This window comes from Micropterus dolomieu, linkage group LG12 (assembly GCF_021292245.1).
Source record: "Micropterus dolomieu isolate WLL.071019.BEF.003 ecotype Adirondacks linkage group LG12, ASM2129224v1, whole genome shotgun sequence".
NCBI classification, from domain to species: Eukaryota; Metazoa; Chordata; class Actinopteri; order Centrarchiformes; family Centrarchidae; genus Micropterus; species Micropterus dolomieu.
Window position 1 is genome coordinate 30,940,635 of NC_060161.1, and position 23,144 is coordinate 30,963,778.

At 40.5% G+C, this 23,144-nt stretch overlaps 1 protein-coding gene across 1 annotated transcript in view; it reads left to right on the forward strand.

Moving 5' to 3' along the window:
* The window catches only part of LOC123980375 (myelin-oligodendrocyte glycoprotein-like), a 27,610-nt gene extending 6,505 nt beyond the window's left edge, over positions 1–21,105 (forward strand). The window contains exon 5 of the mRNA XM_046064734.1: positions 20,432–21,105. Coding sequence (XP_045920690.1) covers positions 20,432–20,450 — 19 coding nt within the window. The 3' untranslated portion in view covers positions 20,451–21,105. The remainder of the gene's footprint in view (positions 1–20,431) is intronic.
* Positions 21,106–23,144: the final 2,039 nt, after the last annotated feature.

The window sequence follows — 23,144 nt, forward strand, 5'->3', positions numbered from 1 at the left end:
ATATATATATATATATATATATATATATATATATATATATATATAATTAAAGCTGTAAGCAGGGTGGGCCCTTGCGCCTTTTGTACTGGTCAAGGAGTAAAACATCACTGCCTGTGTCCTAGAGAACACCCGCTAATCATATGCTGTGTACCAGTACATGAAGTGTGGACTACGTGTGAAAATATCATCCATCCATCATCAACTGCTTATCCTGCGTACAGGGTCGCGCGGGGCTTGAGCCAATTCCAGCTGACATCGGGCGAAAGGCGGAGTACACCCTGGACAGGTCGCAAGTCCATCGCATGGCCAAACATAGACAAACAACCACTCACGCTCACAGTCACACCCGGAGAGAACCCACGCAGACACGGGGAGAACATGCAAACTCCACACAGAAAGGCTGGGGCAACCGGGGTTTGAACCCGCGACCTTCTTGCTGTGAGGAGGACCACTATACCACCGTGCCGCAATGTGAAAATGTCAAAGAAATGCAATTTCTTATGTCACAAAGGGCTTACATCCTGTTGCCAGTTGATGGTGCTATGACTTTGAGTGATCATCGGCATATGTGTTCAGGGCGTGACTGTCATCAAACCTTTAAAGTTTGGTCCAGATGTGAGCATGTACACTGAGGTTGTAACATGTCAAAATGGCAGACTTCGTGTTTGGTATAGGGGAACACTTTCAAGGCTTTTTAGTAGGTATGGACATGACACATCTGCCAGGTCTATACCGTACTCTGATATTATTTACAGAGACCCAACAATTCCCACCGTGAGCAAGGACTTGGCGACAGAGGCAAGGAAAATCTTCCTTTTAAGAGGCAGAAACCTCAAGCAGAACCATGGCTCAGTGCATAAAGATGGAGAGGGTCAAATATCAGGGACAGCTGTGTAATATTATTGCTCCAAGCATGGAGTACAAGTCAATATCTGTGATGAGCAATTATAGTGACCAAAATTATCATGGTTATCAGTATAATCACAGTATTGTTAAAATGTGCTGTAAAATGTAAATGACACACTTGACAAAATGATGGCACTTTATAGATATACATCATTTTAAAAGATAAAGTTACAGACAGAAATAATTTGTTGTTGTAATCAACAACTCGTGTGTGTTCTATCAATACCAGATGCTATCTTGTAAAAATGTGCAAATGACTTTGGTTTAATTTCACTTTAAAGAAAAGGTACGCATTGCTTCATTTGTCCGTATTGTGCGTAACAGATGAAACACGGGTGGGACGGAAGAAACACAACGATATACATTTAAATTGTTTATGCTTTAAAATGCTTGACTGTGTCATCTTAATATGTAACTGCAAACATATGTCTTTTTTCTTAATAAAAATATAATAAATATAACTTTTAGAACATCAAACAGCTAATGCACATTTGGATTACATCTTGGCTGCCCTTTTTTATGGTCATCTGCAACCTGTTTTCCTACTCCACTGTGAAGACCCTATTATTTGTCTGTCAGTGTCCTGGTGGTTGAGCCTGCAGCCTAGTTGACTCTGCCCCCCTCCTGCAGTATCTAAATAGGGTAGAATGGCTACGTGTCGGGATGTTTGAAACAGGTGTTACAAACGTCCCAGTGACTCCTGATGTTGAAACTTCACTAGCTTCTATACTGTTAAACTTTGAGATTTAAAACTTCAGGATGTTTATAGTACTAACTAATCTGTCATGTGATCATGACCATGGCACATGAAACACTAAACACAACTTGAAGAAATGACCGTGAAAGTGTGATGTATCCACCTGATGTATCGCGGTTCTGTTAAGTACTTTGTTCTTGTATGTGCTGAGGTAGTTTGGCATATCAGACCAGTATAGGCTCGGAGCAAATCGCTGTTTCATTCATCCTGCGTTTCAGTCATCCCGGCACACACTGAAAACATTTAAAGTTTTGTATTGAAACACAAATAAAATTAACATTTTGTTTGCATAAATATTAAAATAATAACATCCAATACCTTATGTAAACATATGAAAAACATTAAAGTGTGCAGTATCAAGAAAAATGTTTTATTATTTTATATTAGATAGGTAATGCAATGACCTCATGCACAATTATATGAAAATGAATAAGTCTTTATCTAAAGACTATCACTGTCTATGGGGCGGCTGTGGCTCAGAAGGTAGAGCGGGTTGGCCGTTAATCGGAAGGTCTGCGGTTCAATCCTGGCTCCCCCTGGTTGCGTGTCGCCAGTGTATGAATGAGTGTGAATGTTAGTTTCCGTTTGAGCACTTACGCTCAGTGTATGACTGGTGGATGTAGTGTAAAAGCGCTTTGAGTGGTCAGAAAGGCGCTATACAGAATGTTTTAAATGTAATGAGCACAACAACTGACAGAAATACAGAAGAGTCTGCTGCGTTTCTTCTGTTCTGACACTTTTACAACTAATTTCACAGCTGCCTGATTTTAAATGAACAAGATATGTTGGTTGGGCGACAAAACTGTGTAACGTGTTATCATGTGCAGACTAGCTTCTAGAATGACTTCACCTTAAGGGACGCTGCCATGTCTAGAATCAAAGCAACACCAGTGATGCACACACGTGCAGAAAGTGCTGCTGCCTCTGGTTTAGAATTGTCAGATATTCAATAATTGTCTATAATTTGGTTAATCATTACAGAGACAGCTGCTTTGTATGAATCATCCTTAATGTTTTGTCCTTTGTGTTTCTTTTATTGACAGCTGAGACTCCCACTGACAACCTGCAGCACCTGGAGGAGAGGGATGAGGCATCCACTACTAACAGCCAATAGCAAAAACTTGGAGCATCGAAATAGCCAATAGCCTCAATGAAGACCATTGTGCTAGCCAATAGGACTGCTCCAAACTGGTAAAACCTTTTTTATACAACTACACAACATTATTTTTAAGAAATGTTCAATGCTGGATTATATGAAAATTTGGAGCATTAAACAGTTAATTTCCTGCATTCTGGTGAATTTGTCACCACCAATGTTTTGTGGAAATATTTTATTTATGTAAAAAAATTCAGGTGGTAAGTGAAAATTCAAAATCTAAAAATCTAACAGAATATAATGCAGTGCAACTCTCAGGCATTCTGTGTTGCTTTCAGATATGTTTTCTCCTGTTGATCAACTTTTCTCTAATATCATCCCTGCTGAGTGAGCACTTAATGTGCCTGTGGCACCTTTTCACCTCAATGAGAAATTAATTAATTTAAATTCAGGTACAAACTCCTGGACTTTTAACAGCTCCTGTGTTACAGCAGGTTTTCTGCTCATGTTCAAAACTTTCTGAACATTCAGAATCTCTCCCACATATCTGTGTTCTCTGACATTTCAAGAAAAAAAGTCAGCAAATGTCATCATTTAATGAGAACTCATTCTATTTTGAAGTATACCTGCCCTATACTCTGCTGTGCATTACGTTCCACGGGTAATATCCTCTTCAGACCGTTTGACTGACACTATTTGGGACTGCATGTTGCATGTGAAACCGAAACTAACCGACGACACTTGTGATCAGGCAGAAATCTCACCACAGATTCACACATGTTAACTTTAGCACCTCTGATAAAGTTCAGCTCACAGTCCCAAAGGTTGCACCTCAGTTTTTTTGATGTTTATATTGCAATACTCCTCCAGCTAAGTTAACACTCGTCACAACCCTCTGGAATCACAGCGCTACAGGGTTCACTTGATTACTATCACGCCGTAGGCTGGTGTCACATCAGCTGGGCGGAGTTTATTAGCCTCACAGCAGAGCTTCATTAATGGCATTAGTAACACACTGACAAGACAAAATGTCTTCTGTGAAAAAGGCCTGTAACCAGAGTTGTGTGGACTCGAATCACATGACTTGGACTGGAGTCAGACTCGAGTCACAAAATTGACGACTTTAGACTCGACTTGCCAAAATCAAAGAAGGCTTGCAACTCAACTTTGACTTTAACGCCAATGACTTGTGACTTCACTTGGATAGTGCTGTGCTATTAATTAAATTAAATTAAATTAAATTAAATTTAATCTCAATTACGACTTAGGGTTCCACCCAGGTTGCGAACTACGGGGAAGCCAGGGTGAGCTCCCCTTAATAAGACATGAACTCTCTAAAATATTGACAGTATGCTTCTTATGCTTCATTATTTTCGATATTTCTGTATCATCATGGATAATGCGTAAAATCAGGAGCATCTAGCTTCCTCAAGTCAGAGGGAAGAATCACCGACCGTCCACAGCGCACCCGGTCGCTCCACGATCTCCTGTCCCTGGCCCTGTAAGCCCCAGTGGCTGGCTGGAGGAATTTTATGCACAATCCATGTGCTACTGCAGCACCACACAACTTTCTAAATTCTTCCATCTCACGGAGAAAAGAAAGGGTTGAAAGAGTGTAGAGAGGCTGCTGCAGCTGTTGCAGAAAGCCTGATTGTAGCAAAATGGCTACATATAATAATAATAATAATAATAATAATAATAAAAGCTGCAAGCAGCGATGAGCGGGTCCGAACACCTCCCGCTTGTCGGGGTGTGCTGCACATGCGCAGCTTTTGCGTGGTACGACTTCCTTCAAGTCGGGCTGTGCTGCATCCGTGTAACCGTTGTGTGCGTTCTGTCACTTCTGCAAGGGAGTTAAGCACAGCTGTTGAATAATGGATCGAGCTATAAGTGAACACTGCACATATCACAAAGGTGATGTGTGGGAAATATCTGACAATGTGTTGTTGATGTGTCAGTTACTACTTTAATTCAACGTGGCAGACTTTCCGTGGGTATAAAGGTACAGCTCTTAAAAAACAGCTTCCTGTTTCATGGTGAGTAATTACTCACCAGGGTGACAGCATTTGATAAGAACTCAGAAGTTTCACAATGTAACATCCTTAAAGCATAATGGCTTTACTGCAGAACTTTGAGATGGATGTGGTCAACCTGCTATGCTATTCCTCACTGTGGACATTTTTGTACCTAAGGTTCTATGTGTTAAAAAGTAAAATGAGGCATTAGGGGTAAAGTTTGAAACATGTCCTTTCCTTATGCCAGTAGGTGGCGCTGTCACTATGACTGGACATTGACATGTGAGACTCTAAGGAGTTGACATGTGAAATTGGGAACAGATCTTACCATTTCTAGTCCATTTACATGCTACTTCCTTTTCATGGCGAATCATCAAAATTAAACGCCACACCATGGACACACCGTTTGACCAATCTAAAAAAAAGCTTTGCAATTTAACATCGCAAGGCCGTTAAGGTTGCGCTTCCCACATTTGAAATCGATCAGGTTAAAGCTCTAGGAGGAGTTCGTTAAAGTATGGGACCTATAAATGGAGGTAGATCCGACATTCAATGCAATATGGCCGACTTCCTGTTGGGTCTAGCATATGGGTCCAGCATATGGGTCCAAGAGACTTGTCTTTAAGTCCGGGCATTCTAAATGTGTAATTGATTTTATTAATATAAATTTTTATTGATATTGATACCCTTATTGAGACTGCTTAACGATCCGATTCTTTCTCGATACCACTATTGATACTTGAGGCTACTATTATTTGGTGATGGTTATTTGGTAAAGACCAGACCAATTGGGCATGAGGTAGGCCTGCACAGTATGAGGAAAATATTCGACAACGTTATATATTGAGATGACATATGAGTTGTGATAAATAAACATAATATTGAAGTGCCCTTAGCTGTCTGGTTGTTTTTAAATTAATTATAGGATTAGAATTTTATATCTTACATACAGCTAAATATTGTTTCTAGAGCAGCAACATTAATGTCACCTTATAGTCAATATCCGACATCACAATACTGAGTGATGTTTAGTCTGTATCAGTCCCTCCTCCTCCTCCTCTATGCCTACAGGTAACATTACCTGATGGAAGGAGGAGCGGCTGGTTTGTCTCAGCCAGCAGCTGAGTTTACAACACTTTGCCAAATGTTAAGACTACAGACCAGTCTATGCTCCAGACAGACAGCTTTCTATTAGCTTGTTTGTAACATTTGGCTAATTGCCAAGCTAACGTTAGCTGTGCTTGTATAGGACACACAGGATGAGAGACTGAGGACAGAGCAGTTTAAAATGAACCCTTTCTACATGTTTACCTTACAGACAGGTGTAGTGAAAAAGCATTTCACAACAACTTCTGAATGTTTCTGTATATATAGTTTACTATTGAATACTATTATCACTGTATTTGTTTTACAATTACATTTACATGAAAAACTGTATTTTTTGTAAGGCTAGGGTTTACATGACACCTCGATACTGGAGATCTATCTTGGGGTGCCATTCCCAACCAACCCAAGACTGACATTACTGGGGGACCTCTTAGACAACATGAGGGTCAATGTTCACTTTATCAGACTAGCCCTATTGCAGCTAATAAATGAATAGCCATTTGCTGGACCACCAGGGGTCCTCAAAAATGCGTTGAATGGGGAAGCATAGAAATAATAAAAATTCTAACAAACACAATAGGGACCTCACAGCGGTTGCTGTTTGGACCCTAATAAGACAAACAATGCCTGATATATTCTCATTCAGCCCCAGCTATGGTATAGTTCACGCACTGCTTACACGGATTATAAAAACAAGTTAATTAAGATAAAATGAGACACTCGTTTTGTTTTATAAATCCAGCACACCTTTCCTTTCCTTTACAGCTGAGGCTCTCATCCTTCCCTTAAAGCCCAAACTCCCTCTTAGCAGCTGTGATATTTAATTCAGCTCAAGCCATCATGACTGGGGTTATAACTAGGGCTGCAACTAATGATTATAGTCGTAGTCGACTAATGTGTTAATTATTTATTCGATTAGTCGACTAGTCACGATTATTTTTGTCACCCCTAACCAAACAATTTAACTAATTAAATGTCTTTCAAGTGAATTACTGATCTCCAATACATAGCCTAACTAGCTATGAACACCACTATCAACGCCAGGGGGAAACCAGGGAAGAAGACAAGACAGCGTAGGCTCCCCTCCACTGATTTACTATTGCACTTAACTTGTTTGCTAACACAACAAAAACAGCGTTCTCTTAGCCAGCATCATCAATGAGATCTCAAAACCAAGAATGCAAAGAACTTTAGAGAGGTTGCTCCAAGATAACAGCCAGGCTTTATCATCCAAAACAATAAGCTCACAATCTGATTTATTGCCAAGCAGATTTTAACTTTAAAACATTTTGGACTTTGGAATTGTAAAGTAAATAAAAGCACATTATATAACTATAATAATAAAGCAACAGTCGTACTACTTCTGTAGTTTATTTTTCCAAAGTGCTTTTCAGTTTTATGAGCAGGGAATGTTCTGTAGGCTACATCACGAGCCAGGTGTTTCTTGATTTTCTTTAAAATATTAAACCATTACTCATCAAATCAACCTACAAGGAGTACATCACAGTATGAAACATGTCATCTCGTGTTGCCAGTAGATGGTGCTATGCCTATGCATGAAAACCGATGTTCAGATGTGTTCAGGGCAGGACTCTTATCAAATTGTTATGACAGAATAACAGCGGTACCAACACTGAAACTACCTTACAGTTGTGGCCTGTTGCTCTGTTGTTGCTGCTGCAGTGGTCTGAGTAACAGGGACCAGAAGGCTCTGTGGGCCGGCTGGCACTGCTTACCTCGCTTGTGGAGCTTTCTCTACCCCAAAAACATTTGAGCACATTTTGGATTCACCATAAACTTTCATAAAACTGCCAATATCAAATTCTACAAAGGTGCAAACCGCAGAGATGGCTGCTGTTATTGTTGCCAGGAGACACAGCCGTAATGAAAGAAAATGTAGAGAAATTAACAATATTAGATAATATTATTTTATATCCAATATATAGAAATAAAAAGATTTTATTTATTCGCTGAACTATATAAATTGAATAATGTCATATTAAAAACCCCTACAATAATAACTTTGTCCGTTTTAAGGACTAAAGTTGACAAAAACTCTGCAAATTCAGATAAGAATTCAGAATACGGGCCAGGTGCTCGGTACACTATAACGAAGAGAATTGGTTGCAGTGATTTCCAACTTGGGTGCGAAAGACCAAGAACAAGACTTTCAAATGAGTTATAGTTTAGTTTTGGTTTAGAGCTGATTAGTAGGCTAGAGTCGAAGATAGCTGCAACTCCAACTCCACGGCCTGTGCCTCGAGGAATGTGAGTATTAATATGACTGGGAGGGGTGGATTCATTTAGGCTAACATATTCTCCATCACCCAGCCAGGTTTCACTAAGACAAAATAAATCAATATCATAATCTGATATTAGTTAATTTACTAGTACACCTTTAGAAGAGAGAGATCTGATGTTTAAGAGTCCACATTTAACTCTCCTATTAGTTTGCACTATTGCTCTTGTGGTTCTAATTTTTATGAGGTTAATATAATTTCGATGGTCGGGAGGGGGAGGGGTGGGGGGGACACCGTCACTATGGGGTTTTGACGCGGTAACTCCTGAAATGGAGGAGCAGAGAAGTGTGTTAGACTGCGACTCTGCGTAGGGTTTTGGGTGGGTAACTGCTGAAAAAGAAGGGCAGAGAAGTGTGTTAGACTGCGACTCTGCTCCTGGTCTCAATTCTGGGTTGTCATGGATTTGGTCCACTAATAAACTTGGCCAGATTTCTAGAAATGAGAGCTGCTCCATCTCAAGTGGGATGGATGCCGTCTCTCCGAATCAGACCAGGTCTTCACCAGAAAGTCTGCCAATGATCTACAAAGCCCACATCGTTTGCTGGACACCACCTCGACAACCAGCGGCGAAACGATGACATGCGGCTGGTCAAATTTGGCATGGGTCCAGAGAAAACTGCGGTGTCCAGCATTGTTTTTGCATATGTACACACCTACTCAACATTAATGTTAGTGACCTCCGATTGGCGTAACAAGGAGTCATTACTGCCGACGTGAATAACTATCTTGCTGTATTTACGTTTATCCTTTGCCAGCAGTTTCAAAAATGACTCAATGTCGCCCGCTCTGGCCCCAGGGATGCACTTAACTATGGCCGCTGGCTTCGCTTACTTCACGTTTCTCAAAATGGAGCTGCCAATGATCAGAGTTGGCTACAGTAGCTAACGACTGATCTACCAAGGTGTGGAGCCGGTCTTCTAAATCACTGAGCCTCGCCTCCATGTCTATAAACTACACTTATTACACGTACCATTACCGCTAAAGGAGGCAGAGGAGTAACTGAACATATGACACACCGAGCAGGAGAAAGTAGGAGAGCGAGAGGTAGAAGGAGAAGCCCTCGCTAGCTGCTAAGCTAAAGTCGCTAACGGCTAAGCTAAAGTACGGTAGTGTTAGCTACCAAAACTTTTGAAAACTATGACATTAAACGACAGTCACTAAAAAACGGAAATAACTGTGAGTACTTAGGCAAAACTACTGTAAGAATAAGTGTAATAAGCGGACAGTTGGCCGCCGTAATGACAAATTTAACAAATTTAACTGGTATTTAGTGAGAGTAGCAAAACTCACTACCAAGACACAAGCAACGTCACATGTCCAGAGGAGGAAGAATTTAGAATGTTGCGTGGCGCTTCGGGGGCCCCCAGCTACAGTAGTGCTTAGATCACACTAAAAATTCATCCAGCCAGAGGGATAATCACCAACTGTTCACAACGCGCCGGTCATAATAGCGACACAACCCATTGTCGGTATCGGAGAGGGGCGTTGGGGCGTACAGGACCAGGGACAGGAGATTGTGAAGCGATCGGTGATTGTTCCCTCTGGCTGGATGAAGCACGATCATCTGGCATTTCCTCGTGTCTGGTTCTTTCCAGACAGAGCTGGCTACCAGAAGAGAACAATACTTGAATGAGATTTACTCCTCTGCAGTGGCAATAAACACAGCGCTGTTTCTGGTTAAACAAAAAAGGATGTTTCTCCTAAAAAAAAAGAAAAGCCAATCTCTGTAGCAACTCTCTCCATAAAAAGGAGTCAGCAAACAGTCAAGCAACGAAGCTCCTTCAGCATTTCTTTCTTTCGTTCTCCTTTTTCTCAGCTAAAAGTGTTTGTGCAGAAAAAAGTGCCCAATGAAAACTCAACAAAATTTGCAGTTAGGCTGCAAATTCTACCCACTACTCAGGCAAAAAAATGGCACTCTACCCTTTATGTTTTTGCAAATATCTCAAGAATGGCTTTGTATAGAATCAAAGTTATTTCATTATTTTTATCTCTAGATTCATCTGCATTTTTTCTTCGAGGTCTTCTGCTCTAACAATGTCAAATAATAATTTTTTTCTTTTTTCACAATTTTTCACTTTTCTCAAAAAACTATTGTTTGACTATTGTCAAACACTGTTAGGCCTATTGACCCGAAACTTTGGCAAGTTCATCTACGGACTTCACTGATCTATCTAAGTAATCAAAAGAATTTTGATACGTCAATCCGTTTTTTTTTTTTCATACATTTTTACTTTTGTGTCTTTAAGTACAATTTTACATAAATGCTTGTAAATCAAAATTGGCTTAAGCTATTGTAACCAAACTGAGAGCGTCTGTTCAGATCCTCAGTCCAAGCTTCGCTGAGCAGTCTTGGGATATTCTTCCACTAGGGGGCACTACACTTGCAAAAAGTATTACCTTGTAATTTGCTGCATGGATTCGTACAAAATTTGGTTTGTACGATCTATTGATTTGAGGCTGGCTGACCAGATAACTAACGTAGAGAAAAAACATCCAAACAACCTGCTCATTGTGGTTGGGGACTTTAACAAAGCGTGGCCATGTGTTCGATGCAAACCCATGATTGGTCAGTCAAACCACCAATAGAATCTCTTATTTAGACCTTTTTTGACTCGCAAAACTTTTCAACTTGCAAAACTATCTCACTTGCAAAACAGTTTAACCTGCAAAACTTTCTGCCTCGCAAGGAAAACTTTTTGATTTGCAATCAATAAGGACAAATTAGCAATTAAAACTTTTTGTGACACAAAAAAAGGCCTGTTTATTTTTAATTACAAATTAAATTTTTGATTGCAGTGTGATAAATATGCTCTTAAAACATTTTTTTTTGCTTGCATTAAAAAGACACAAAAATACCTTCATATTCTTGCACCATTTTAAAAGTCAAATTTAATGCTTTTTAAGACCTTTTAAGACCTCAACAAATATAAATTTAAGACCTCAAAGTTTGAAACAATTTCTTTGATAGAAAAGAGCTGACGTTTGATCTCTTTATGAACGACGCAATGCCCTATTTGGCAGTTTTATTTTCACCACAGACTTTGCATATTATGAATTCGGGGAACATAGAGGCTGTTTACAACTGGCATTAAAATGTATTTTGGGTGATCAGATTGTGATCGGGGAGCACTTGACCACATGAAAGTACAGGTGTAAATGCACCCGAGACGTATTGAGGACAGATTGTGATCATACAACAACTACTTGGGTGGAAATATGTACTGGTCGCAAATAAAATCCAAAAGTCTGACAGTGCAGACAGGTGCCTGGACAGTGTGTCCATTCAGTGTTGTGCATAAACGTGCTCAAACATTGTAGATTATTGATCTTGCTCATGTTTTTGGTGAACTGATCGTGTCCGTTTGTGAACGTGAACTAGGGGGCAATAAAACAATAATGTTAATTATAGTGATAAAATCTTCCTCAATAAAAATGTACAAATGTTCAATAATTATTTGATTTAAATTATTTGAATCACAAACAAATTAGCACTTTCTTTTCTATTAAGATATTTATTTTGCTGAGGAAATTAATTTTTCTCATGCATATTTGTTGTTTTGAATGTTCTACCTCAGCTCTGTGAAGTGAGCCACTGTTTGATACCAGGCTGCTGTTTGGCGTCAAGTTTGTCATGTTCTGACCATAAACAAAAGTTTAAAAGCACAATTAACCATCTTTCTTCAGGAGCAAAAAATCTGCCTTTAAACTTATAATAATAAAAATAATGATTAAATAATGATTTTACTATTTTTTCCCATATTGCCCAGCTCTTACTCATACACTGCTGTGTTAAACTCAATATAAACCACTAAAATAACAGAAAAGAGTAACTTACACATTATAACGAACGGTAGCAAGAAAACGATGTCAGACCGAACTTAAGTTTCACTTTCACTTTCTGGCCGAGCTAATACACAGGCGCGCCACTACAGATAGGTAAATAATCCATGGAGGAAAACAAAACACGGTGAAAGATACTTTAGAAAGTTATTTTAACCTGTAGTCATAGATTATTTTTGGGACCTGCGCAAATGAGAAGAGGAGATGATTTAGGCTACAGTTGTTTGAACTAGACAGAACGATCAGATCTTCCTCCAACCACTTTAACTTGCGTCTCTCCCAATCTTGCAGCCACGACTGACAATAATATGACAGGTAGCCAGACGTCACCATCTGCAGCTAATGTAAATGTAACATGAGTTATATTAATGGCGGGGTCTTGCATTGTGAATTACTAAAAGAAAATCATACAAATACACGCTAATTAGGCGTTTTAGGCGACTGCGCGTGACAATTTCCTCACCAGCCTTAAACGCACCATCGGCAAATTTAATACCCACAGCAAATTTACGGTAAATTTAAGACAATTTAAGACCTTAATTTCCCTGATTTCAATTTAAGACCTTTTAAGACTTTTTAAGGAGCCGCGGGAACCCTGTGTGACATCCTACATCAGTTTTTGTGAGGACGTGTGTGTCGACCAAAACCTTCTGCACATACAGTACAACAACCAAAAACCCTGGTTCACAGCAAAACTCATGCAGCTTCGTCAGGCCAAAGCAGAGGCCTTCAGAAGTGGGGACCTCCTGTATAACCAGGCCAGGAACACACTGACTAAAGAGGTCAAAGATGCAAAGAGGAGCTACGCTGAAAAGCTAAATAACAGCTTCACAGCCAACGACCCTGCGTCAGTGTGGAGACACTGCAGACACTCACTAACTACAGGAGACCATCCCCCAACACTGCTGGTACTCAACAACTGGCAGCTGAGCTGAATGGTTTCTGCTGTAGGTTTGTCACACCTCTCCCCCACTCCAGAGCCATCTTCAAACAGTCACCTTCCCCATATGACACGCTGTCAACCCCCCCCCCCCCGACCCCACTCATGATCTGTGAAGTGGGCGTGAGCCACCTCTCCCAAAAGCAGAAGATCAGGAAGGCTCCTGGACCTGACGGTGTCTCACCATCCTGCCTGAAAATCTGTACAGACCAGCTGGCCCCCATCTTCCCTCAGATCTTCAACAGATCACTGGAGCTGTGAAGTTCCCTCCTGCTTCAAACGCTCCACAATCATCCCGGTCCCCAAAACACCCTCCATCTCTGGATTAAATGGCTACAGGCCTGTCATGAAGTCCTTTGAAAGACTGGTGTTGGCCCACCTGAAGGACATTACAGGCCCCCTGCAGTTTGCCTACAGGGCTAACAGGTCAGTGGATGATGCTGTCAACTTGGGTCTGCATCACATCCTGCAACACCTCGACTCTCCAGGGACATATGCAAGGATCCTGTGGACTTCAGCTTGGCGTTCAACACCATCAACCCGGACATGCTCAGCACCAAACTCACCCAGTCACTGTTCCAGCCTCCACCTGTCAGTGGATCACAAACTTCCTGAATGACAGGAGTCAGCAGGTGATTTATCAGACAACAGTCTGGGTGCTGGATGTGATTTTCCACAGTCTCATCTGCTGACTCCTGTCATTCAGGAAGTTTGTGATCCACTGACATGTACATGCATGTATGTGTATGTGCCTGTATATCACATCCATCTCCGACATGTACATAATAATGATAATAATATTTTACTCCTGCATCCTTTGCACTCTGCTCACTGCTCTATTTGTGAATGTGTCTATTTAGTTTTTTGTTCATAGTGTGTATATTTGTGTTGTCTACACTGTAGCCTGTGTCTCATTTTATTTTGTTATTGTGTTATTGTATTATTGTATGAGTAAACACATTGTGAGCATCGTGCAATCCTGAGTCAAATTCCTCGTATGTGTACACATACCTGGCAATAAAGCTGATTCTGATTCTGATTGTCACAACTCAACTGATGCATAAAATCTGTTAATGATTGAAGTGGGCGTGGCTTATTACAACAAATGTGAATTTCTGGACATTTCTCATTCCAAACTTCAAAATCTAAGAAAATCACCCGTACATTCTAGAGAACTGAAAATTTTTCAGCACGTTCACTGATATGTGACTGAAGTACACTACACCTCACTACACCTTCACTACAACCTATGGACAATTCAAAAGTCCGTCATTATATTTTTCAAAATATGTTAAATCAATTATCATCTCCACAAGACGCTACCAAAATCGACACAGATATTCTCTACATTGCAGACATCAAGTGTTTCAAAGGGTTTTTAGATTGGTCAAACGTGAGTCTGCAGTGATCTGAAGTATCTTGCTGTAACTGGTACAGTATGCACAACACACCCAAAATCATCAGACTGATGTGTTTTATTACCAGCATTTTGACTGAGCGTTTTAAGTTTAAACTAATAATAATAATAATAATAAGGGGAGATTAAAGCCCATAGGCCTCAGTGAAGAGGTATGTTTTAAGCTGGGTTTTAAAGGTTATTATAGAGGAGGCAGAGCAGATGGCAAGAGAAAGCTTGTTCCAGAGTGATGGTGCACTGACACAGAAAGCTCTGTCTCCAAATGTCCGGAGCAAGCAGGTCCTTGTCAGAGGACCGCAGGGACCGTGACTGAGTGTAGGGATGGAGTAGATCTGTGAGGTACTGAGGTGCAAGTCCATGGAGAGATTTGTTCGTCAGTAGGAGGATTTTATATTTGATCCGGGTCTTAAGTGGCAGCCAGTGGAGCTTCTTCAAGATGGGAGTGATGTGAAGTCCATGTTTTGTGTGGGTGAGCATCCTAGCTGCAGAGTTCTGGACATCCTGGAGTCTGTCAGTAGCCTTGCTGGGCAGACCGAACAGGATAACGTTACAATTGTCAAGTCATGAGGTGATGAAGGAGTGGATGAGGGTCTCAGCTACAGAGTTGGAGAGGCACTGTCAGAGTCTGGAGATGTTCTTAAGATGGTAAAAGGCAGTTTTAGTAGTGTTTTTGATGTGCTGTTGGAAGGAGAGGGTGGAGTCCATGATGACACCCAGGTTGCATACTTGAGGGGATGCAGAGATTGAGCAGCCATCCACATCCAGTGTGATGTCACCAACCTTTTTGAGAAGTGACTGTGGGGCAAACACCATGAGTTCTGTTTTGTCTTTATTGAGTTTGAGGAGGTTACTGTCCATCCAGTTGTTGATGTCCTTCAGGCAGTTGATAAGCGGCACTGGTGGAAGGGGAGTAGATGACTTAGTGCTGATGTAGGGCTGGGTGTCATCAGCGTAGCAGTGGAAGAGGAGTCCATGTGTCCGGATGATCATCCCAAGAGGTAGCATGTAGATATTGAATAGTAGTGGGCCAAGCACCGATCCTTGAGGCACGCCGTGTGAGACTGGCGCCAATTCAGAGCAGATGCCCTAAAGGGTGATATATTGTTGCCTGTTGGTGAGATAGGATTGAAACCAGGAATACACAGTACCAATTCAATTCAATTCAATTTTATTTATATAGCGCCAAATCACAACAACAGTTATCTCACAGCGCTTTTCATAAAAGAGCAGGTCTAGACCATACTCTATGATGCTATTTACAGAAGCCCAACATTTCCCACCAAGAGCAAGCACTAGGCGACAGAGGCAAGGAAAAACTTCCTTTTAAGAGGCAGAAACCTCGAGCAGAACCATGGCTCAGGGTGGGCGGCCATCTGCCTCGACCGGTTGGGGTGAAGGAGAGAGAGAGACAGGGAGAGAGAGAGGGAGAGGGCAGGAGAGGAACAGAAAGAAAAAGAGAGGGATGGAAGGAGAGAGAGAGGGGAGGGAGGCAGCCTACACAATATACACACAGAGCTACAGACAGTAAAGGTGATGTTGCTATAGACTAAATGAAAAATGGTACAGATATTTATAGTAGTGTTAATGATAACAGTCGTAATGTTAAAGATTATAATAACAATAATTACAATAGGACTAGTAACAATAGTCGTTGCAGCAGAGGGTGTCGAGCAGGAACACGGGGGCAGCAGGTGACCCGCAGCCACAGATCCAGACTCCACAGCTCCAGAGCCAGAAAACCTGCAGGAAGTGATAGGAGGAGAGAGGAGAGGGACGAGAAAGCACAAGACTACCAGAAAGGGGAGAAGTTGTGTTAGTAACATGCAATAATGGGATGAGGTTGCATACAGAGGGAGAGAAAGTGGAGGAGAGAGGAGCTCAGTGCATCATAGGAAATCCCCCGGCAGTCTAGGCCTATAGCAGCATAACTAAGGGATGGTTCAGGACTCACCTGAGCCAGCCCTAACTATAAGCTCTATCAAAGAGGAAAGTCTTAAGCCTACTCTTAAATGTGGAGATGGTGTCTGCCTCCTGAACCCAAACTGGAACCTGGTTCCACAGGAGAGGAGCTTGATAGCTGAACGCTCTGGCTCCTAGTCTACTTTTGGAGACTCTAGGAACCACAAGTAACCCTGCATTCTGGGAGCGCAGTGCTCTGGTGGGGTAGTAAGGTACTATGAGCTCTTTAAGATAAGATGGTGCCTGACCATTAAGAGCTTTGTAGGTAAGAAGAATGATTTTAAATTCTATTCTGGATTTTACAGGAAGCCAATGCAAAGAAGCTAAGACAGGAGAAAAGTGATCTCTTTTCCTGGTTCCTGTCAGAACACGTGCTGCAGCTTCTGGATCAGCTGAAGAGTGTTAACGGACTTTTTCGAGCAGCCTGATAATAAAGAATTGCAGTAATCCAGTCTAGAAGTAACAAATGCATGGACTAGTTTTTCTGCATCATTTTAAGACAGGATGTTCCTGATTTTTACAATATTACGTAGGTGAAAAAAGGCGGTCCTTGAAATTTGCTTAATGTGAGACTTAAACGACATGTCCTGAAGATAACTCCAAGATTCCTCACAGTGGTGCTGGAGGCCAGGGCGATGCCATCAAGGGAAACTATATCTTTAGATAATGCGTCAAGGAGGTGCTTAGGTCCCAGAATAATAACTTATGTTTTATCTGAGTTTAACATTAGAAAATTACAGGTCATCCAGGTTTTAACATCCTGAAAGCACATTTGAAGTTTAGCTAACTGATAATATATTCTGATATGATATTCATCTGGCTTGGTCGATAGATATCATTGAGTATCATCTGCATAACAACAAAAGTTTATGGAGTGTTTTCATGATAATATTGCCTAAAGAAAGCATATATAAGAAGAACAGGATTGGTCCAAGCACAGGCCCTTGTGGAACTCCATGATTGACTTTGGTGTGCATGGAGGACTCACTGTCAACATGTACAAACTGAGATCGATCTGATAAATAGGATTTAAACCAGTTTAGAGTGGTTCCTTTAATGCCAATTAAATGTTCCAGCCTCTGTAATAGGATATGATGGTCAATAATCTGATGATCTGCATAGGTTTATAACACAGACAGTTATGTTAACGGTATTAAAGTGTTTCTAGTGGTACATTTCTCTGGAGCCCTCCTTACTCTGTGAAACACAAAAGGGAAACTAAACCATGGTGGCTGCGGAGGGTCAATAAGGCTCAAGACAATGGCACAGGAAGCATCAGAAACACATAAGATAACAGAAGAGCGCTCTCTGCTGGCAAACATATAACTTACTTTATTACAAAAGGATAGGTTAACATTTTTAAGTCTGTCTTAAAACAAGAGTCAGCTACCCATATGTACAGTGTAACAGGTTTTTCTTGCAGTAATCATTCCTCCTGTTCATAATGGACATTATGATTGGCTAATAGGAAACAAAATTCACAATCCTACTTCCATGTAAAAATTTATACAAAAGTTTATCTAGAGCTAATATGAAGCTTCAGCAAGCTGTAAGACAAGTCAAAGTTAGTCATTTTTGTATTAAACTTGCAAGAATCACCTGAGCACAGCAATCATCGTACTTCGTAATACTCTTACTGCTACATTTAGAAACAAATTAGGGATGAAAAGGGTATTTTTGTTTTTATCTCCCCCTTGCAGCAAAGCAAACAAACACAGTGAGAATTATGTATGCCAACCAAGAGAAAGAGGATACTCACCAATTCAAAAAGCTGAAGCCTTGTATTAGCATTAGCTGCACTTTTGAGAAGATTTTTGCACAGAACAAGGACTGTAGCCTAGATGTTGTCCCCTGAAACCTACACTCTTCCACAAGTGGCTGAAAACTGATTTGTATTGGAATCATACTGAATTTATTGAGTTACAATTGACCCTTTGCTAAGCCACACACACACCCAATATGCAGCTGGCCAATCACGGCGCAGTATAGGACTCACTCTCAGTGAGGTCCGACACTTCCATGGCTGCGCTCTATTGACTCGAATGCAAAAGCGTAGCTTTTTTGTGCTTGTTTTTTTTCAAAATATGGTCAAACGCTGTTCCTGGGGCACTTGTAATAACTATAATCACTACCCAGAGAGGTTGAAAGGAGAAGTACGATTTATTCCCTTTCCAAAACTTAAAACAAATTCAGGGAAACGTAGGCTCTGAATTGTTCCTAATGTAATGTTAGTTAGCCAACGCTAACTACTGAATGCAACGTTATAAAGCCGTTCTGTTTTGCTTTTTAATGATTGTACCGTGAATAGAGACCTGCCCTGCTGTACAGGAGCAGTGTTAATCCTTAATATTGTTGTCCTTTGTCTCAATCGTCAGGTGATGCTCTATGTTACATTTTGTCTTTGTTAGGTAAGGCTGTAGCTTCTATCATTATTTGTTTCACATCAGTTTGACAGCCTGAATACAACCTTCAAATGCACAGTGCAACTGCAAAACTGTGTGCTTCTTTCTGAGATCATTTTTTCCTAAAAATTAGACAATATTTCTCCAGGAAGTGCAGTAATAGACAGTGGCAGCGCCATGCTAAGGTTGTGTTCAAAACAAGCTAAACTGCTGTCTCAGAAGGTGTCTAACAGGACAGCGAGGCATCGAGTGCTGTTCGAAACGGCTCGAACAATCTCTTCCTGTCTCCTAAGATGCCTTCAAACTGCCCCCGTGATGGCCGTTTCTGAAGGCAGCATTGATGCTTACTTGATTTTGCTTATTACCCATAAACCAGTGCGGCAGCTTGTGAAAAATTGAGATGGCGGACAAGCCGAATTTGTGTATAAATATACGTTTTTTTGAAAGTTTTTTTTGTAGTTTTCTCAATCCGATTATTGAAAAGTTAGCGAGAACTAAAGACTGAACTATCATTTTAGCCTGGTACTGTAACCAGCCAAGTTTGTTCAGTATGATTTCTGAGGCGTAGTTAGCCATTTGGCTTTTCAATAGCTAGTTAGCTGATGCTAAGGCTAGCGTAAGACAGCGTTCTGATGTTACGCGTTGCAGTAAGTGCTTCCCTAGAAGGCAGTTTCAAACCAATGTAAACAGAGATACCTTCACTTCCATTTCGAACACATCCATTGGTTTTGAACAGCCTCCAAGGCAGCACTTGTGGCGTGGCATTGCTGCTGGTGTGGATAACAACCAAGCTCCATACGACTGAAGGCACAGAGAAAAAGACACGTTGTAGGCGTCCACAAGAAGACAAAAGTAGTTCACAAAAAACATAACGTACCAGTGTTCGGCTTGGACACATATGAGGGGAAAAACAATCTGGTGCGGACTGCCTGAAGTCCAGGAGTATTTCTGCTGGAGCCTGATAAGCCATGCCTAAGCACCAGTGTTGGCTAACAATTACATAAAATATGAAATGATGTGTGTGTGTGACTAAACTTAAGTAAGTGATTGTAAGCATGTTGGTTAACCCTACAGCTGCACACATTGGCTGTGAGGCAGATAGGGTTACAAACCGAAACACGAGTCACGGGAAGACTGTGGCACACACTTGAGTTTCAAAAAAATCAGCAGTGAGCTCGGAGTCAGTTAGAGGATGTATCAGGCACTCAAGGCTCAACATACAAGAATTGCAGAACAAAAAGAGTTGTGATTGTGATTTTGTCTCATTAACTGCTATATAATTATTTAATTACTGTTGACAAATTCTCACACAATTTCAAATTACTGGCACAACATTACCACAGGAATGTGACCTTTAGTGATCTCAATCAGTTGTCAAATAAGGCTAAGTAGCTAGTAGACCTAAGAAACACCACCGTTATCCAGATGCAATATAAACATACACAAAAAAGAATTACTCTTTTTACCTAACTTTCTCCTTTCTTCTTTGCTGCCTCAGATAAATGTTGCTTCTTTCTGACATGTCCTGCAGGAGATTGTGTTGACGGCTGCCCTTTAATCATGACTGCTGTAGCTTTAACTAAATGTTTTTAAACATGTATTGACCAGAGTGGTCAAAGAACACAAAGGGCTCATGAGCCTTGTAAAGCACTGACTAATAACTTGTTGTGTGTTGTATATTTATGTGTGCAGAATGAGACCAGAGCAATAACAGCAACACCAACCCCCAGGAGAATGGAGGAGATGTGCCTTTGGAAAATAACTAAACTAGTAGCTGATAATAACTCCTGGTTCTTTGACCTACCAAATGAAAAAAGGGCCCTTTTTTCCATCCAAATTTTCAAATATGTTTTATCAGGTTTTGCCTCCAGTAAAACATCCTGGTTCATAAAAGAATAACCAATGCATACCTCAGGTTTTTAGTGACCAGGGACTATATTAGACTGGTAATTTATTAGCTTCATTAAAACAAGCACTCAACCCCCTGGTATTCCTGAAAACATTTGTCTTTAAGAAAGTTTGTTCAGGTGTGAAAATGTAAGAATAGTTTTTCTAATGTCATTAGAGGCCTGTATGTAGGTATTTAAAAATGTTACATGTTTTATTCACTGAATGCTGGATGCAAGTGATAGCAGTGTTGTGTTTCTCCTGTTTTTCATGATGGTGCTGTTGGCTGAGTGTTGTTATGAACACAGACACACTGATGAGAAACTTGTTTAGAAATTAGTTTAATGTGATGGTGCAGCACCGAGGTGTCAGGTTTAGTGCTGATCTTTTTCTTATTGTGCATCTGTTTGAAGTGTTTTTGCTTTGTATTATCTTGTTTTTCCTGCCCTGTGAAGCATATACTATATTAAATGTTTTAATATTATGATACAACCTAAAGATTTCCTCATACTTTTATTACCAAAACCCACACATTGCGATAGTCAGTTTTGTAAACTGTGAAACATCTGAATACTAAGAAGCCGAAATGTTACTGCTCATCCACACCAGAAAAATAGTGTTGCTGTCTAGCTTTGTTTCTTATTTTGTCCTGCTTATGAGAATTCAATTCAATTCAATTTTATTTATATATCGCCAAATCACACAGAGGGAGGGAGGGGGCCTACACAATATACACAGAGGTACAGACATCAAAGGTGTCATCACGGAATAAATAATGGTACAGATATTTATAGTAGTGTTAATGAAAATAATCATAATGTTAAAGATAATTATAATAATAACAATAGGACTAGTAACAATAGTTGTAGCAGAGGGTGTCGAGCAGGAACACGGGGGCAGCAGGTGACCCGCTACTTTTGGAGACTCTAGGAACCACAAGTAACCGTGCATTCTGGGAGCGCAGTGCTCTGGTGGGGTAGTAAGGTACTATGAGCTCTTTAAGATAAGATGGTTCTTGACCATTAAGAGCTTTGTAGGTAAGAAGGATTTTAAATTCTACTGGAAGCCAATGCAGAGAAGCTAAAACAGAAGAAATGTGATCTCTTTTCCTGGTTCCTGTCAGAACACGTGCTGCAGCTTCTGGATCAGCTGAAGAGTCTTAATGGACTTTTTCAAGCAGCCTGATAATAAAGAATTGGAGTAATCCAGCCTAGAAGTAACAAATGCATGGACTAGTTTTTCTGCATAATTTTTAGACAGGATGTTCCTGATTTTTGCAATATTACGTAGGTCCAGCTGCAGCCCACAGAAGTTAAACTTCCAAATATGGTTCGTTCTGGAAGACACCATGCACAAATCATGATCAGAATCAGCTGTAATGGTCAGGTATGTGTACACGTGGTAGGAATTTGACTTTGGATTGTAAGTTACTCTAGATGTACATACACAGGACCTAACCTGTCACTTAAAAATAATACACCAGTAAAAAGAAAACACCAACTATTGGTTCAACTTCTTCAAAAAAAGACGGTTGTATTTAAATCCAAAATATTCAACCAATGTGGTTAGCACTCAAACACAAAACCCTTTACAAAATCCCGTTAAATCAACAGAAATCCCATTAAAAATTCATAAAAAAGTTAATATAAGCAAAATTAAATGTCCAGAATTACATACTGTACATTAAAAGAGATGACTCCCAGTCATCTTGAATTTGAAGAGGTGTGTATGTGAGAGTGTGCGTATGTATGTTCAAGGTGAAACTGGTAATGTCCTATGCATTCAACTCCAGATGAAGCTGTTACTTCATGTCAGTTGAGTTCATTTGTAAGAGGGTTCAGTCTGTTTGGGGCTTTAATGACCAAGAAGGGTAGGAGGTGCAGGGTTATATATTATGTATTATGACTTCAGTTTTATTGTGGTGTATTTTTCTGTTATTTTGTTATGTCCATTCCTGTGTTGCTCTTTGCCTCTGTGTTCTTGTTTAGGTTTGGTTAGTTGATCATTGCTTCCTTGTTCTCTGTTGTATTTGGTTTCACATGTCCTTGTGTATTGCTGCTAGCTTTACTTCCTGTTTTATTTTGTAGTGATCAGTTTCATGTGTTTTTGTCTAGCTTTGTTTCCTGTCTGCTTGATAAACCGTTTTGAACTGCATCCACCCAGCCGCTGTCTGCTTTTGGGTCCACACTTCTGTTTCCCTGCCGTAACAGCCTACCCGATAGCCTCCATACTTGATCAAACTGTTATTTATCTCCTCCTTGTTTTTCACACTCTTCTGCTCTCCTTCATGCAGCTTTTGTTTGTTTCCCTTCCCCTGTCTGATTTATCAACTCACCTTCCTTCCTCTCAAGGTTGAAAAGGGCTATTCTGTAGTTTTTTTCCACCACTTTCTGCTACAATGCATTGCTTGTTTAGATGAAGGATGGTGATTTGAAAATGCCTGATGAAAAATCTTCTGTTGGGCCAAAAAGTTGCTCAATTAAAACTGCTGGGAGTTAATAGTACTGTTTGTGGATCT